Genomic DNA, 18,896 nt, shown 5'->3' with positions numbered 1-18,896 from the left:
TTGCAGGTACTTACTGGGGAGAAATAAGGGTGACCTGTCTGCTCCATACTGAACAAATGTTCTTGTTTACTTGCTTTAGGAGATATAAGTAATAAATGGACCATCTAAGATGCATCAGATAGAATAATTGTCTGAAAGGGAGAGCTTGATATTGGCAGTACTAGGCAAGGCTGTGCTGTACCTAACTGTGATGCTAAGCTCTGTCTTGGAGTAGATGCCCAGGACTTTGGGGAGGTCCATCCTGCATGTTGGGGAGGGGGCTGCCTGCTCTGCAGCATTTCTAGCTCTTTGGTTCAACAAAGTTTACAAGCAGATAAAGGGACTTCAGCAACACCTGTACTCAACTATCTCACCAAGTTCCCAGATTTCAGGTAGCTATATATTTTTGAGGTTTTGATGGCTTTTGGAGGGGTATATTCTCGGAATGGTGTGAGCTGAGAGAGCTTGCTGAGGAAAGCTAGTCATGAGACAGAGAGTGGAGAAGGGCTTTCTCTGAAATATTCAGAAAGGGCAAAAATCTAGGGCTGGACAGCTTTGGTTTGGAAAGAGCTAGTGATACTTCTTTCTGTCTGGCAAGACTGAGCTGAGGAGACCATCTTGTAGACTGAAGGTAAATCTTACACCCTGAAGTGACTGCACGCAGAGTTTGTAGCCTGTGTGGATGGATTTTTGTTTCACATCTCTTTCTGTTATCACCTGGGTTCACAGACTGCCCTGCGACAAGAGCAAAGAGGCATTTCAAAGATAACACTATAGCAGCAGAACAGGCAGCCAGCAATTAAGTACTCGCTCTTACTCCAATATCCCTTCTTGGGAGAGGAATCTGGGCGATACCAAAGAAATCTGCATGCTCCCAGCCTCTTCCTTAATTTCCTGGCCAGGGTAGATCAGGAGGCAGCACTGAGCTCCTCACCTCTCTGGTCCTTCCTGAAAGCATTGCCCAGCCCCATAGCAAACATATCATGAATCATTCATCTTTAATAGATTATGCAAATTGAGGACATCAGATCAATGAAGATCAATAACTGCAACCATTTAATTGCCAGCAAAAACATTTTAAGAATGAGCATTATCTGAAGTCCTTTCTTGGGTAATGGCATCATTAATCCAAACATTGGATCCTGGCCTAAGTGTAGAGGAAAAATTCTCCGCCCTTCTTTCCCTGCTGCCTTTCAGGGTGTTGAGGGTTTTTTTTCCATTTTCATTTCCAGTTTCTGAGTTTCCCCATCATTACCACCAGTGAACAGCTCCCAACGCTAATAGTTCTGCTTTTGTTACTCTGCGCTGATTGAAATGTCGCATACAGATTGAGATGTTAGTGCTAAGTTGCCACCTGGGAATGTCAAGCTGGGTCTGAAATGAACTTTTCTCACTCTTGGATCCAGATGGATCTGATGGGGATGTTCTTGAGCTGAGCTGGGAATGTTGCAGGGAACAGAGTGGGGATGGCACTAGGGTGGGGGCAAGAAGATTTTCTGCCTCAGCCCACAGCCTCTTCTGCAAGGCCAGATCTCTCTCCTGCTGTCCCCTTGTGACAGTCCTGTCCAAAGCTTGTGCAGTGTCCTCAGCCTTCGGGAATTCTGCTCTCATATTAACATGCTGGAATGCACCATCTTCACTGAGGCAGAAGGACTAAAAAGAATTATTTTAATGGCCCCTTTGAACCTTAAACTCTGATTTTAGTTGTCTCACCTTTACATCCAGCTATGGGGATCTGCCTTCCATGAAGGAAGGAAAGCACTACTATCCAACTGGCTTTGCACCCCAAAGACAGGGAAGTATTTCCTGTAAGAGATGTAGAGCTGCTAAATAGTAGATGGACACCAGCTGAGCTTTGTCTTGCATATGCAAATGCAAAGAAACGTGGAGCAATTCTGCCACAGCTGAGCCATTTTTTTCTGGTTGGCTAAGAAACTGCATGGCTACAAGGATCCTGGATCAAGCCTGATAGTAGTAAAAGCCATGAAAAAAAGTCTGGGAGTAGCACGCCTTCTAGACGCTTCCTAAATAGGCAGTTTGCCTCCCCATGATTCTCCATGAAATTTTGCAGACCTCACACTGGATCGCCTCTGTATTTGGGATAACAGCTACTAATCCTGCCTGGTCCCGAAGTTTTGGGTAGCCAAAATTTGCATGCAACAATATGCCATTGCTCAGTGTTGACCAAACAAGCGATGACTGCCTGCCTCAGCCAGGAGCTGCTTTGACCTCAGGGGCTATTAGCTGCGGCTGCTGCAAGAAAAAGTTGAGATTCAAATGCCAGTGCTCTTGATGCTGTGCCATGACAGGACAGTCTTTTGGCTAAGAGGCAACAGCTCCTTCCCTTGCTAAGAGGACTTACACCTCTTTGTCATGAGTTATTTCTCAACTTCCACCGCGAGGTTTCTAGAGGGGCCACAGCAGCTGTAGGGAAGGGAGGATGTACCAAACGGGTGAGGTGCTCAGGCCTTGCCAGCTGCCTTAGCTACCTGGGAGGAGATGTGCAAACCTGCGGTAGCTGTGTGGGCAGGGACCAGCGGCCACTAAAGCCTGAGAAGAAGAGCTGTGGCACCAGAATACCTCCTTACGGCTCTAGACACGCACGGGGCAGGCAATCTAACACTAGCATCAGGGTGGTGTGCCCCGTGGCCCCAGGACGGCCCTGTGCCGCACAGGTCCTGCATGTGCCATCAACGGAGAGGAAGCTTCTGTGGAGCAACTGCTGCAGGAATTGCCTGCTACTTGTGTGCATCCCAACCCCTCTGCTGTCATGCACTCGCTCTCATTCCCTACTCTCCCAGACACACCTGAGTTTCATGTGCCCGCATGTGAGGCAAGGAGGAAGGCTGTGAAAAAACATCTTTTGCCAGCTGCTGCTAGAGACTCATGGGCTTAAGGAAGAAGGAGTTTAGCAGTCACAGTTCAGCAGACCTCAGTGTTTAGTTTGCAAATGCCCCTTCCAAATGCCAGGGCTGAATAAAACTTAAATTATTGTTTCTCCTGAAGAAAAGCAAGTGTGGATCATGGGTAAGCCACAACCCTCTTGTTCTCAGACACAAAGGCAAAAACCACAGTGCGTATTTGGACATGGCTGTCCTCCACCAACATCCATCCCTAAGCCCCATCTGGGCACACAAGTTCCTGATTCATGCCTGGTTTGCCTGTCTTCGCATCAGAGCTGGGCAGCTCTAGGTGTACCCAAACCTGCCAGTACTCTGAATGTCAAGCTTCTCTTGAGCCCTTATGTCCTCCACAGTCTTTCTGTCTCTTTCCGTGTTTGCCACAGAGGGATATCTTGCATTAGCAGAAAAAGCAGAAGCTAATGGTGATGAGGGAAATAAATAAAAAGCTTGGTTTTGCTGTTTGGTCAGGCAGCTTACCGGTCACCACAGGGTACGTCTGGGGTCCTGACACATTTGTCCCCAGGTCTGGGTTAGCAGAGGTGGATAGACTTGATTTGACTTCATCGAGACCAGGGGTCAGAGCTGGGAGGGAGTACTCATTACCCTGGGGAAGAGAGCAGAAAGACAGCTCGCTATTGATGTGCCAGGAGAAAGGGAAGAGTGTACAGATGGGGGGGAGGAAGAGGAGAGATGCAAACCCCTGCACAGATGGAAGAGGAGGAGAAGGAGGAAACAGAGAAGATGGGTTGCAGGGGGGAGTTGCGGTTCCTAGGATGAACTATACCACCCGCTGTGTGCTGCTGTGAAGGGGAAGAGGGGTGAGGGATCTGACCCGTTACTGCAGTACAATTGAGACCCGGTTCAGTGCTGTGGGGATGGGGATAGCTGCCTGTGCCAACCCAGGGGAGAAGAGAGGGGAAATCCACATCTCCTCCTCTTGGCTGAGCGGAGGCAGGAGGTGTTTGCCCTGGTGACAAGGACAGCTGGAGTGGAGGGCTGCAATGACATGACTGGGACAGGCGGGCTGTAAGAAGCAGCCAGTGTTGGCCCACTGTAGCCAGGCTCTCTGGACTGCCTCCCCTCCGCTGTTACCTCTGTCCTAGCTCTTTAAAAACAAACAAAGAAGCCTCATCCCCTGCCTCTGTCACTCTGTGCATTGGGGTATGAAATTGGGGAGGGGGGAGCCACATGGCTAACAGAAGGGTGGGAGGGGGAGAGCCATTGAATCTGAAAGGGTATCCTGTCCGAAAGGTTCTGGTAATTGCCTTTTTATTGTGGCAGCCTCCGGACCAGACGCGGGAGCTGGAGAAACTGGGAAGGCTACAAAACAGCAGGAAAAGTTGCTCTGATTAATATTACGTTAAATTAAAACTGATTTTCTGCTCTTTCTGCTCCGTTTTTTTCCATGCGCTTCCCCAACCCCCTCCTGACATCTCCCCCTCCTCCAGCAGGCTCCCTGCATGCTGCCCCCTCCCCGCCCCTGTCCCTGCTTGGCTAGGACTGCCTAGTCATTTCCAATTCCTTCTTGTATTGATCTTCCTGTAGAAATCAGTTTTGTAATTAGCTGCAAATTAGGCCTTCTACTGGGGGTGAGCCTGCCCCCTGATTTATCACCAGAGTAATTCGCTGTGATCGGAGAGAAATTAAAATGAACTCAATTAGGCTTCGGATTTGCTTTATGGGCCCTGCTCAGAGTTTCAGGGGGAAAAATGACTGTGCTGGTGCTTAATAGTCTAATGAAAGTAAATAAAGGTTATTCATTGTAATAAACCCAGGGACTCTGGGATGAAGGGAGTCCACAGCCAGCCTCTCCTTCTCTTCCTTTGTTGGTTTATGGCTTGGGGCGGTTTAAAAAGACTTTTGATTTTCATTTTATTAAGACAAACAGCTTTTGGGATAAAAGGCCGGGGGAGCGGGGGAGTAAGGGGAAGGGGGGCAGAGCTGCACAAGTGCAGAAAACTAGGTTGGAGATGGGAGTCAAGTCTCAGCTTTGGGCCATGAAGGAAAATGCTCAGTTAAAGCCCAGCCCTGTGGCTCGTTGGTCACCAGTGTGATCTGAGAGTGCAGGAGCTTCTGTGCAGTGCTGTGTGCCGGTGAACATGCATGGCGGTGTTTGCACGTTCAGGGCAAGAGCGTGCCTGCCTGCCTGCAGGAGTCTGTGCCAAGGGAAAGGTGGACATGGGGATTTAGGGAGAGCACAGCGCGTGTGTACATGGCAAGTTCATGAGATGAGGTAGAGCTCGTGTACACACGTGCATCGGCACAGTGGTATATTTACAACTAGAAAGTACTGTAAAATGTAAGTGTGATGTATGTGAAATAACAGGTCAGTGTGAGAGCAAGGGGTGAGTGAAGAGGGAGAGAGTGGTTTCAGTGAGACAATCTCCCTGTCATCATCCTGTGGGTGCCCATTACTGGGCCAGGCCCTCACCTGCTCAGATTTGATGTGCTCTGATGTTTGAAAGACGTCTGGGTAAGAAGGACGCTCAAAAACTCGATCTAAAGCTTCCAGCTGCTGCTGGGTGAAAGTGTCGCCACGAAGGTGCTTCCGCAAACTGTCCACGCTGCTCTGGGAATCTCCATTGGGAACTGAGCCCTCGGATACATCTGCAGGGCACAGACAGAGAAAACAGGGAGTTAGCACCACCCTGGCTGGGATCAGCAAGGGATGCAGGAAAAGGATGGAGTGGGAAAGAGTGGGGCACTCTGCCTCCATCCAGGGAGCTGTGCTGCTCCTGCGGGAAGCAGGGGCTGAAGCACCCAGGGGAAGCCCTCTCCTGTCTGCTGGAGCTGCCAGGCTGCTCCCACAGGCTCTGTGGGACAATCCTGCCCAGGATGAGTGAGGCTGTGGGGAATGGTGCTTGGCTCAGAGATGAGTTTCGGTTCCGCTGATTTTCAGTGTTAAAAATTGCCAAATCTCCATCGCTGAGCATAAAATGGGAGCAAAGCAGAGCGATTAGCATCGCTGGAAGGCTACTGGGAGAGGCAGCTCATAGAGAAACCAGCGTGCTGAGGGTGGGCCTGTACTGGAAAGGGCTGAGGATGCCTGGGATGGAGAAAGGGCTCTCTTACAGCCTGGAAGTGAGTCAGTCAGTTGTACCTCCCCAGTCCCAATAGAAGTTATATCTCTGTTATAATTTCCTTCTCATCTGATCTTATCCTGTCGTACCCCAGATGAGTCTTTCATCCTCTCAGATAACAGGAATAATCCTGCTTCTGACTCCATGTTTCACCAGAGACAAGTCTCTCCCTGTGGAGCATCTGCCCCATCCAACATACGTTGGTTTCTGTTATGATCTCTGTCCCATTCTCCTATGTGTAGCTCGTGATTTATCACAACCCATATCTCTGTTATAAAACTCCCTCCAAAATGAGATGAATCTTTGTCTCTGTTGGTCCCCCTTCCTATCCAAAATGAATTATTGTATTACAAAACCTAGTCCTACTCAGTAGGAATTTGCCCTCCTGGTATTCCTTTGTTCTTCCTCGGAAAAAAGCCCTTTTCTGGTAGAAGCATTGCCAGAAGTGCTTCTCTGTCCCTGCAACAGGCCGCTGACACAGTTCAGTCTCACTGCAGCGCCTCCTGCCATGTTCCAGGTGTCTCTGTCTCTGCTGTGCCATCCCACATCTCTTACAGCCCACTCATCCCCTCCGAGGTAAGCCCGTTATAAATGCCCTGCCCCATCCAAAGTGAATCTTTCCTTGTGATAAACCATCTTATCACCCACCTGTTTTTGTATTTTTTCCCTGTTATCCCCCAACTCAAATGAGGTACATTTATCTCTGTTATAACCCCGTTTTATCTGGAGTGAGTCTCCTGCTATTAGCATCTGTCACATCCAAGGTGAGTCTGTCTGTTATAACCTCCTGTCCCAGCTGAAGTGAATCTTCCTTTGTCATAATCCCTCATCTCATCTGAGGCAAGTCTGCTCATTATAATCTTCTCCAACTGTGCTGAGTATCTTTCTGCTGTCACCTCTCAGCCTAACTTTGGTGAGACTGGTTATAATCTCCTGTCTCATCCAGGCTGATGTACCTTCATACCCTCCATGCTGAGTCTCTACCTACTGTGCTCCGTCAGACACAAGGCTGACCTGAAATCGGGTTCTCCCTCTTGCGCTGTGATTACCTTCCTGCTTTTTCACTATTATTCCTCATACTTCAGCCTTTCTTGGCTGAAGTGGTGGCTCCCAGTCTGTGAATCTCAGAAACTTGCTGTCTGTCTGTCAAGAAAATGGTTGAGGGATCTGCATAGACTTCTTCCCTCCTCCATGAGATTGCGAGGCACTCGTGGGCAGATGATGTTCCCGGGAGCCTGGAGTGGCACTTGCTGTGCAACGGACAGAACCGTGCCACTCCGCCACTTCATCTTTTAGCTCGTGGATGGTGCCAAGGCGGGTATTTTGCTGGCACAGTTCATGGCCAACTGGTGGCCCAGAGTTATAACTGAGCCTGCTGCCTTCTGGCTATGAGATATATCCGTTTATAGGTGATTATACGATATGATATAATCAATAGTACATTATATACAGTAACGTAGTACAGTACCACTCACAAGACCATAGAAAATATTACATATTGATTTGTCCTGGCCAGCAGCCTTCCCTCGAGCAGCCCCTTCTCTCTTTCTTTTCCACCCCTAGCCAGAGCAGGGCTGTTCACTGGCACTGATCCCTGGCATTTTCTCCTCTCCTCAGGCTTATCTGCACAAGGGAAATCTCTCAAGTTCCCGAAAGCTGGAGTTCATGACAGATTTGACTAAGAGAAAACAAAGCAAAGATGAGGCTTGGTGGACTGCACACTGTGTATGTCAGTGCAGTTTTCATGTTTTAGATGGACTGGGCTGGTACTGCAGGGAGTGGCTTTCAGGAGGACTAGGGTAGCTTGAGGCTCATGCTACCAGTTCCAGTAGGCATTGCTGTCCGGTCCTCCCTGCGGAAAGCTGGCACAGAGCTCCGGGGTCCAGGCTCAAGCAAAAAAAAAAAATACTTCTGTAACAGCACGTGTCTCAACCTGTCTGCAGACTGTAAAGCTGTTTGCCTTTGAGGATTTTTCCACACGTGTCAGTCAGTGTGCACGACTGTGCACACCATGGTGCTAATACATGCGGGTATTTTTACAGCAGATCATTATTCTGATATTCTTTAGATTCTGCATCACTGTGCATGCCTCTGAGCAGCCGTTCATCTGCAGCGGCTGATTTAGGCTATGTTTGATTTTCAAGAATGGCAGCCCTACACCATGCATGGCGTTTGGTGTGAGTGGACGTGTGTTCACGTGTATGCTAAAACTTCCATTGATTGTAATTAAACCAGATTTTACCCTTAGTGAGTTGCCCTGGGTGGTTATACAGATTGGTGCACACATGCATGTGTATTTGCAGTTCTTATCTGCCTGCAGAGCCCTGTGCACGCATGTCTCCTGTGTGTGCACAGGCCATGCCTTTGTGTGAAGAAGCTGAAACCACAGCTTTCCCAAGTCACTGTAGGAGTCTCTTTTCCTTCATTTATTCAGGGGCCCTTCAGATCTTGACAAATCTGTCACTCTAAATTTGCGAGAGATTATGGTGCTCTCTCCCTAGCACGGAGAGAGGTGATATATGATATCTGCTGCCCCTATTGATTGCCTGATCTGGTGGCAGAGGGCTGGCGAAATGAACTTGAAATGAACATCATGCCTCAACTCATTGTGCGTATAATACACTACTTAATCCCACATTTTTGAGCCGCTATGGAATTCAATTGATCAATCATGTCCCTCTGATAGTACTGTTTTAGGGGTTATTGCTGCTCTGCTCACTGACCTTTCTATTTATTTATTTATTTGTGACAGTGTGTGTGTGTGTGTGCGCGCGCGCGCGTGCATGTAAGTGCTTATGTGTATTTGGGAAACTCAGGACTGGCTGATAAGAAGGGACCTGTACAGTCAGTGGGAAATTAAAGAAAAAGATGAAGGGAGGAGAAGGGGAAGGAGCAGGGTTAGATAAGAAATCAGAATGATCAAAGCAAGCAAATAGATAGGGAGAAGTGGAAAAGCAGTACAGGATTCTGGATACAGGGCAGGGGGTAGTCTGCCATGGCCTAGGCTTTAAAATCTACAAAAGAAAAGAAACTTTTGAGAGAGACCTGTAGGCTACCTCAGGGTGGGCCTTGTCCAAACTGCTTGCACTAGTACTGGACTTAATAATGGTAGGGCATGCAAATCCCAAACTTTGCAGAGCAATAATATGACCTGTGCATAAGGATTTTACTTACAAAGCAAAGTTTCAGAGAGGTGATCCTGAAAGACAGATTTATACATCTTGTGTTGATAACACTGAGACATTCACAGTCATAGATCATTATATTTTCTTCAAAACCAAGGGATTGTAAATCCCCTATGTTTGTTTTCTGGTGTCAAAACCTATAGAGGATGCGTTTTCATTTTTTCCCTGAAACTGCAAGGGACAGGCATTTATATCTGGGTTTAGATCAAGTCACAATTCTCATCTAAGCATATGACGGTGAGCTGGACTATCAGGAGAAGCCTCAAATACAGTACACCAAGTATGGGAGCTGGCAACTGCATAGATATGAGCAAAGGTGGCAGTAAGGAGCAGAGGAGACTGGTCCATCAAAGCGCTGTGGGTGAAAGTGAAGGGAGGGCTCATGGGGAAAATTTGGGTTGGGGAAGACTAGCAGATCCCATGGGGAATGGCACTGTGGTGGGCAACAGTCACTTCAGCTGATGAAGAACAGTGCTAGGAGTAAAAGCTTAAGGAACGGGGATTTGCCAAGAAAGCAGCTCTTGGAAGGGGTACTGTGGTGAAGCAAGGCTTCAGCTGCAGGAGGAGTCTGGGGGTGCCACCTGGGTAACTGCACTAGCTGTAGCATTAGGAAGCAGCATCACCTTTCCCAGTTCCCTTTTTACTGGAGAAGGAAACTGTGTGGTGCTGTGACACAGGGACACCTCTCTTAAATCAGAAGTATCTTAACAGTTTGAGAGGTGAACCATGGCCTCGGTCACAGTGTCCCTCACAAGAACACACAGTCACTGTCAGCACGATCAGGACTGGCCTTGCACATGTGACAGGAAACATCTCTCCTCCTGAGGGGCTGCTGAGGGAGCACAAACACACAATGTTCAGCGTAAACCTTCAACACAAGACACAGAAATGCTCCACAGGTGTCACAGAAGTATCCTGACAGATAACAAGGAAATGCTGTGCCAGAGGACAGAGGAACAACTTTAACTACATCTGACACAGGGAATACACCCATTAAATAGCTCCAAAACAAGAGATGTTCCCAGGCCTGGAAGCCACAAAGTCACCGCCACATACAGGTAGCACAGAGCAGCGTAATACAGTCACCTCCCTGGCTAGAGGCAACAGAGAGCACCCTTGCTCAGGGTGGGACAGGGCTGTCTCCAACAAACAATCCAGAAGCATTGCTGGCACAGGAAGACCTTTGTGGCACAGAAACATGTAGGAAGGTCATGAGAAGCCGTGCAGCTGGCATGCAAACATGGAGATACTGTTCTCTTTTGGGGCAGAGGCTGTTACCACCCCCATGACGTGTCTGCCTGCTGCCTCGTGGGGCCCCAATCTCGGCTAAGGCCTCGCAGTGCTACCAATAAAAATCACAGTCATAATAAAAGTGAATGTGACTGGCATGAGAACTGCCAGCCAGGTGACACAGCAGAACCCATCTAATTGTCAAAAGCCTCCGAGGGAAACGCATCTGTCTAACGCAGTGGTGCTGAGCCGGCTGCTGCAGTGCCATCCCCCTGCACCACCGAGACAGCCTGTCCCCTCCTGCAGCCTGCCTTTGTCACCATCCCAGCTGGGGGGCTTAGCCCAGAACAGTCCTGTCCTGCTTTCTGGGCACTCGTCACTATGTGTGCTGCCCTTCCTGAAGTCACCCTTTGTGTTAGGGCTGCTCTTCCCCTTTATCCAATTTCCCTTCTCTTTTTTCCCCCTCTGATGTGTTCCGGTGTCCCCACACAGCCTGGGCCTGTCAGGCAGCTTTCCTGGCCGTCCCGGGGGGCCTTTCCCCGCACTGCCAGTTGTTGCAGTTTCAAACTCAATTGTTCTCCTCGGTACTGAGGCAAATGGAGTCATTAATTACCTTCTATCGGCTGGGCCGAGTTCAGAACGCGATCGATAGCCAGTGCTTGTCATTCACGGCAGCCAGCCCTGCACAGACCCTCGCGCTGCATTCGGCACGGGGCCAGGAAGGAGCGCAGCGCTTTCAGACCCAGGCTTCAAACCCTGGCATCAGGCTTCTGCTGGGAATAACGGACCTTTTGCATCTGCGTCTGAGCTGACCCCCAACCAAGGGAGAGTTCAAAGACAAAGACCTTGGCTGAGGGAGCAAATCACACATTTTCACCTGGCCAGAAGTGTCTGGTGCTGGCGTCCTGGTCGGCACCAGTCTGCAGTCGTGGTGTTTCTAAAGACTTTGTTTGCATCCTCAATGATTATTAAGCTAATGCTGTGCTCCCAGTAGCAGGGACAAAGGTGAGGACTAGCAGCTCTAATCTGGTGATCTTTTCACCTGTGTTGACTTTCTTGCCCTACTCAGTAGGGTTTGGTAAGGGAGGGCTGAAAAATTTGGTTTCCGTTTCCTTGCAGAAGAATTTTTGCAGCCTTTTGGGCAGCATGGAAGAAGACATCATCTCTAGATGGGTCAGTGCTGTATTTCAGCACATAGTGGTGCTGCAAGAATTGTCAGGGCTTTCACTGTGATAACTGAACAGGTGGGGAGAAAGATGAACCTCAGAGTCAGATGGAAAGGATCTCAAGTGAGTGCAGGGGGGCTGGCAAGGTTAAGCAGTGCATAGAGAGGGAATGTTATCAGGGGTCTCCACTGTGATAGTGCAAGAAGATCAGGTACAAGTTCAGGTTATGTACAGGATCCTGCAGAAACAGGGATACTGGAAGGTGAGTGCTGGAACAGTATCACCTCAAGGAAGTGTATCAGCCTTCGTGAACTCTGCAGTTGTTGAGGTTCCTGTGACCATTTGCCTCAAGGGAATCCTCAAGCCTGGATCTGAGTATGCTAATTGATGGTACTGTGTCGGTCCACATGTCTCTGTAATTTAAGTGTGTCAGCGACACATAAACTGTGTGTATTTGTTCCTTATATGCTCAGACTTAGAGCCAAAAGGTTCAGAAACAAAGGGATTTTATGTTTTGAAATGAGGGTATAGCACAGATGAGGAATCAGTGAGCAAGGAAGGCTGCTCATGCAGGGAAGTGGGAAGTGTGCCTGACCGAGGAAGAGTGAGATGTGTGCCGGTGCCTGACAGCTGAGGGGCTGCGGTGCTGCTACCGCAAGGGTTGTGTATGGCTGAGTCCCTCAGATGGAGCAGGGACGGGCAGTGCAGCTTTAATGCAGGGCTTACATGAGCAAAATGGCAATGCTCAATGAGAATGTAAATGAAATGAATTGTGTGTGCAAATGCGTAATGAAGTGTGTACTCAGATCTGTCTTGGATTATCATGGGAGCATGCAAAGCGCATTTAAGGGAGTGTGTGTGTATGCGTATGAAAATCATATGTATTTACTACAGCATCTAAGGGTATGATTGCAAATTTGGCCCAGAGCATCTGGGAAACTAAGTCTGTACAGACCTAGGTCTATGTGTTAGTAATAATCAGCACATCCAGCCTTACTGAATACACCAGCAAGGGCCTTTCCAGGTATTGGGTGGGATGCAAGCAGCTGCCTCAGATGTGTGTGCAACATGTACTACAGCATGTGTGGGTGTGCAGATGAGGCATGTTAGCCCGGGTAGTCAGAGCTGGTGCCTGCTGTGCGAGCAGTCACTGCTGCTTTGTGACCTTTGGGTATGCTGGAGGTGAGCGGACATATTCTGCTCCTAGTCAGGTGGCTGCAGATCTGCAACAGTTCACTTAGCTCAGAAGAAGCACTGGGGATTTATACCATTGTAATGAGGGACAGAGCATGGGTCCAGTCTCTCTTACTAGCACTATTAGGCTTGACTGCTGGCCAGACAGAAATGCAGCTGCCTCCAGGACCCAGTACATTTGCTTTGTTTATGCTGGCAGAGTGGCAAGCAGCACTGTCACACAGCGGGCCAGATCCTCCAGTTAGTGTAAATCTGTAAGTCTCTTGCATTCAGTGGTTATACAGATTTACACATCCTGAAAGTTATCAGAAGGGTTATCCTGATTTATGCTGCTGTGGTGTCCACAACATTGCCTTGAGCGCAGAGCCCTCAGGGAGAGCTGCTGCCGCAGGGAAAGCGGAGCACCGGGAGCTATGCGGTTCCCTCTGCCGGGGCAGAAGATGTTCTTAACATCATTGGTGTGACTTAGCTCCCTCCTCTCACCTTCCTAAGCCCATTTGTTGGGGGGCTACTCCTTGGCAGGATCCCCCTTGGTGAGCACATAAAAAAGGGTGGCTTTTGTAGCTCCAAAGGACAGAAGCAACACAAAAAATTACATTGCATGCAGCCCTAACTATGCTTGTTTAGAGAAACTGCTTGCATTTATGAAGTCTTTGGTGCGGAAAGCAGGGTTGCAAATGACTGCATCAGAGCGACAGTAAAGGCCATTAATTTCCTGTTATGTTTTCCTGTGTTGGGGGCTTTATTAATTTAATTTTACACTGTCGAACAACAGCGAGCGCTGACACCGCCACACTCGGAGGGTTTTTTTTTTTCTCAAGCAGTGCTTTGCCTGCCTGACATGCAAATCAACGCTGCTATCAGGACCACTAGAGACAAGGGAGGGAGCACAGAGCTGGGCTGTCCCCATCTAGCCCCATCTCCCAGTTTCTGGGAGATCCCTGAGATTCCAGTGGAGCAAACTGACACCTGAGAGGCCACCAGCATTAGGGCTCAGCAGATCTGGATCAGGCCATGGACACCTTCGATGCAGTGTCTAGAAAATATGAACTCCTCTGTAGCCTGCTGGGTTCCATTGGCTTGGTCACCCACTAACATGCCTCTTAATACCTCCTTTCCTTCCATTTCCCTTGCTCTAGACTTTGCCTTCCTTTCATTCCACCTTATTTTCCCCTCATACACACTTCTACCTAAGCCTTGCAAGTTGAAGGCGGCTGTGCCTGCCCCTGAGCCAGATGCTAGTGAATCATGTTATTGGAAGCTCTTCTGAGTCAGCACTAAACCAGTGCTCAAGCAGTGTGTTTTTAGAGCTGCCATTTTTGACGTGCCATAAAACAAAGGCTCCAATCACTCAGAGTCATTAAAATTCCCATGGCATTTTTTGCAAGAGTGCAGACATTAACCTGGCTGTCCTGAACAAAATCCAGCCTGAGTGATTACCCACAGCATATCTTAATTCTCCTGTGGTTTCATTTGGACATGGCACAGCAAAATTTCACAGTTGATGCTCTGTATTGTTCAACATCTGCCATGGTCCACCCGAGAGTCAGCCACATTTCAGTATTAAATGAGATCTTAAGAATGGGAAGGTTAATAAACAATGTATGATACAGGATGGGTAATTGCAAAATGCCATGCAATGAAAGAGCTACAGGCTTGCAATATGCAGTAATCTGCTTGGACTGTCAACATGCAAACTCTTTGGGTTTTTTTAATGTTCTTTCTTATAATAACTGTAAATCATTAGTAGAGTAATTTGGAATCTTTCTGCATGTGCTCATGTAAAGGCCCTTATTGGTATATGAAGGAACCTGTACTGATATCACCTCTATAAGACACATGTGAGAGAGATGTCCCAAATTGTAAGAGATACCTCCCCAAACAAGAGGAGGCCCGGTCACGGGTAGCAGTCAGTTTCACAAATAAGAGAGGGCTCCGCAGAGAACAGCTGTAAGTATCTTTGAGGATTAGCTAGAGGGGTGGTTTTTTTAAATTTCCTGGGATTTAGTAAAGTTGTCCCAAACTCTAGGATAGTTCTGATCTGCTTGCAAGATCAACTCTTCTGTTCAAAGCCTACCTCTTCCCACACTAAATGCCAAAAGCCAAAGCAAAAAAAAAACCAACAGCTCCTTTGGGAAACCCAAGCATGTAAGTGCACTTGTCCTTTATAACAGCTTTTTCTAAAGCATCTAAGAGAGGACTAGAAGGCACTCAAGACTTGATGGACATTTCATACACAATAACCACTTCATTAAGGCTTAATCAGATGCCTACAAACCTGTTCTGATGCAGATCCCCTAGCTTAAAAGCAGAATAACACCTCTGAGCTCCCAAAATAGGCAGAGTGAGTGAGAAAAAGAAATGCTGGCGTACTCCATATCCAAATGGAAACAGTGATACCCATGACCTAGCTCCTGTTCTGGCACTGTGCTCCTGTGTGTTCTGTAGCTGATGACAACCTGTGTGAGAAGAGGACTGTATACCTTGAACCTGATGGCATGTAAGCAGTAGGATGCTTGGATGGATGAAGGAAAAGCAAAGGAGAAAGGTTGACCTAGGCATTATTTTTAGGCCCCTTATTTTATCTGATTGATGGATGTAAAAATCACCTTCAGAGTTATGGATGGAGACAGACATGTCTGCTACGTCTCAGTAGATAGGTATCTGTAACTGCTTCTTTCAGGCCATGTACTGTTAACAGAGTTGTCCTCCAGATGCAAGGACTTAGAGCTTAGCCTAGCCTCTGCAGGCCAACACAAAATGCTGTTTATTTCAGGTCTTGCTTGGCAGCCACAGAGATAGCTGGAGGAAATCCAGTACTCCCTGAAATGCTCTTAAAATGTTCACAAACTGCATTTTTCTTTAATGCAAGTTCTTTTGGCAAAATTAGGCACACTGGTTTCTCTCTCTCTTCACACACCCCCCTCTTCCCCCCTGCAGCACGCAAATCAGTTCCCTGCCCCTCATCTCTCCAGCCAGGATTCTCACAGGCTAATCACTCAGTGAGATCTTGTTGCTTTCCCCTGTGATCCAGTGAAACAAGACTAGAGGATCTGATGCTATCACTTAGGGAGGCAAAATTGCTCCTGCTTTCCTTCCAAACAGCAGCAGCCCCCATTTTGGGAGGAGGAGGAGGGGGTTCTCTCTGACCCTGACAGGGAACAAGGTGCTTAGTGTTTTCCTTTAGCACAAGAAGACACCCCTCTATAGGAATGATTTACATCTATGAATGGCAAGCAATGCTTAACATTACATTGACATAGACTTGGGAGTGCAGAGATAGCCAAATTAGGAGCTAATTGGTGCACTGGGGATTGACTGTTGAGCCCCTTGGCTGCTGGGATGTGATGGGGGGGGGGGGGGGGGGGAAGAGAGAGAAAGAAAGGGAGAAAGCAGGAGCCATCCTCCGCTGATGCCTCTCTAAAGGTTGGGATTCCTGAGGCCACTGCTGTCTAGTGCTGTCAAGGTCAGCAGGTTCAGGTTCACTGAACGGTCAGGATAGTTTGAATTACTGGCACTGCCTGCCGATTCCTCTGCTGATCGTGATGCGTCTTCCAGCACCGGCTGCAGGATGCTTCTCCCTGGCCATGTGCTGTGCATGGTGTGGGGCATAGGAAATGTCAGAGAGGTAGATGCTCTTGCTAAGAGGGTGAGTTTTTAGGAAGATTTAAGGAGCCAAGGCAGTGCTGAAGAAAGGCACACGCCTTTCTCAGCTCCACGCGCTGAGCATGTAGAGACCAGGCTTCCAGAAACAGCAGTTCTGATCTGTTTTTCTTTTGTCAGGAGAACCCCTGCAAGCTTCTGCCTTTCATGAAAGTTAGGGGAATGGCTTGAACAGGGCCTGTCAAACCCTTATGGGGTGAACAACCTGTCGGTGAAGATTTCTGCTCAGTTCTACATAGGTAGAATGCTTAGTGAGCAAAGACTAACGTGCAAGGCTTTATGTAAACCACACTGCTAGGGCACACGTGGCTGTGTGACCCTGCAAAAGGGCAGGGGTAGCCAGGTGTGTTCCTGCAAGGTTGTCTGCAGAGAGCACCAGAAGGTGCCAACCATTGCGCACCCCAGGGCAGGCTTGGGCCACTGAAAGGGACCTCACCAGAGCAGGTGGGGAGAAGGGGTGTCTGCAGAGCTGTGGGTATGCACAGGCAGGCTGCTGGTGTCACAGACGTGTGCCTGGGGTGGCATCAGCATGTGGCTGAGTGCCTGTGTGTGTGTGTGTGTGTGTGTACTGTACACATGTGCTGTCTTAGCATACACAGCAGCAGGGATAGCAGAAGTAAGCATGTGAGAAGGCGCACAGCAGGAGAGAGCAACAAAAGGGAATCAGAAGAGGACTGGGAGCTGTGTGGAAGTAGCGTCCAGTGTTTGTCTTTCACAAGAATGTGTCGACAGGCATCATTGACTGGCTTTCAGTGGAGTTGCTACAGAGAAATCTGGCCCTCTCAGTCCATAAGCTAGAGTGTTTATTTTTGCTTCCTATTCTGAGGTTTGTCGTGTACCTCTGTGAGTCAGTTAGCTCCTGGGTGCAGTCTGTCTATAGCTATGTATACGTAGCTTTCGCACTAACACCTCTGCTTCTGCCTACCATGCACATTTCCACACCTGGAGGAAACTCAGGGTAATGCTGAGAATGGAGCCACAAGGGGCTGCCCACACCTGGTACCAATGCATAAGGCCTCTTCGCAGCACTCTCAGTGCCCACCAAGATGTGGAAGAGACCCCAGTTAACATTATGCATCCCCTCTTTAAAAGGGAAGCCCCTGTCTCCCTAAGTTCAGTGAAGGTATTCTAAGCAGGTTCTCTGTGTGGCCTGGTCCCTGTACATTAGGAAGTACGTTTGTGCCTTCCATCACCTCTGCTCTTGACTCCTCTCCCAGTTCCCTCTGCCACTTGCAGAGCAATGGGAACTGGCAAGAAGGGTCACGGACAGTGCCCAGTATCATGCTGGTTTACATTAATGAGATACACACAGTGTAATCCAGCAATGGAGTCAGCCCTACAAAAGGAGGTAATAGCAGGCTGCCATGAACAGAGCAGCTCAGGTAATTGGTTTATCTATCTAGAAGCAGTAGTAGCAATCTCTGCACAGACAGAGTAGCAGTAAAGTCTCTTCCTTAAGGCTATTTCCTTTGTCTTTTCAATTGCTTGCACATCCATGTGAGATAGAGAGAGAGAGAGGAAGAGAGAGAGAGCTAGAGAGAGGGGGAGAAATGTTAATTTGTGAATTAATGGCTTTTCTCAGTGGAATTGTAAATTCAAATGTCACCTCACAGGGTGACACTACGCTGGGCTGCTGAAGAAGCAATGATAAGATCCCCCCCATCCCCATGCCGACATATACCCATGCCCCTCCCCTCCCTGAAAGATAGCTATGGAGTGGAACAAGCTACTTTTAATTTGCAATAACACCACAGCAGAAGGATGCAAGAATGACTGCTTTCTGACTCTCCCTTCCACAACAAGCCGGGCCACATCTTTCCCTTTCCACCTCTACCTCCTTCCACCCCCTCTTCAACCCCTCCCATTTTAAACTGAGTCCAAGACAACACATTATCTCAACTCCCCCCACCCCAAACTAATCAAAGGATGAGCTAAGGGAGGGCTCTTTAGAAAGGATGCCTCTGCAACCCTCTCCTCTCCTGCAATAATCAGGTGAATTAATGACCCTGAAGTTAAAGTGAGCGCTGATACTCAGGCGTTGTGCAGCGTAGGGGAGAAAGCCTTCATTGTTTTCGAGCAGGAGGCGGGCAGCAGCAAGGGAGATTCATGGATGGAGATTGAATATGCAATTTTCTTTCACCTTGCCAAGAGCTGCCCCTGGGCTGTGCCTGGCCTAAATTTTTTTTTCTTCTTGCCATCTCTGCCTTATCCGGCCCTCCCACCTCCCTTCCATTCTTTCCAGAAAATTACCTTCAAAATTGATTTCCACTTTTACAAACAAATATAATGGGAACATGAGGGGGGAAAAAAAATCTTGGGCTGTGATGAATTAGGGCTGTCAGGTGCTTCCAAGTCTCCTTTGTTTTTGTTTTACTGCCCGTTAGGTTCTTTGTTTTTCCAGCAACTGGGAATAGTGCCCCATCCCACACAGTCCCTGTGGTCTGTGGCTACTGTCACAGGATATGTCCATCACCTGATGTCATCACTGTGTTTGTC

At 48.3% G+C, this 18,896-nt stretch overlaps 1 protein-coding gene across 2 annotated transcripts in view; it reads right to left on the bottom strand.

Annotated features, from left to right (window-relative positions):
- Positions 1–18,896, bottom strand: part of PAX2 (paired box 2) — an 87,608-nt gene that overhangs the window by 24,351 nt on the left and 44,361 nt on the right. For both annotated transcript variants that reach the window (XM_040606276.1, XM_040606277.1), the window contains exons 6-7: positions 5,314–5,489; positions 3,360–3,486 (exon numbers count right to left, since the gene is read on the bottom strand). In XM_040606276.1, the coding sequence (XP_040462210.1) occupies positions 3,360–3,486; positions 5,314–5,489 (303 nt within the window). The remainder of the gene's footprint in view (positions 1–3,359; positions 3,487–5,313; positions 5,490–18,896) is intronic.

Source organism: Falco naumanni, chromosome 9 (genome assembly GCF_017639655.2).
Source record: "Falco naumanni isolate bFalNau1 chromosome 9, bFalNau1.pat, whole genome shotgun sequence".
NCBI classification, from domain to species: domain Eukaryota; kingdom Metazoa; phylum Chordata; class Aves; order Falconiformes; family Falconidae; genus Falco; species Falco naumanni.
Note: the sequence above shows the minus strand (reverse complement) of the source record. Positions and strands in the feature narration are given on the sequence as shown.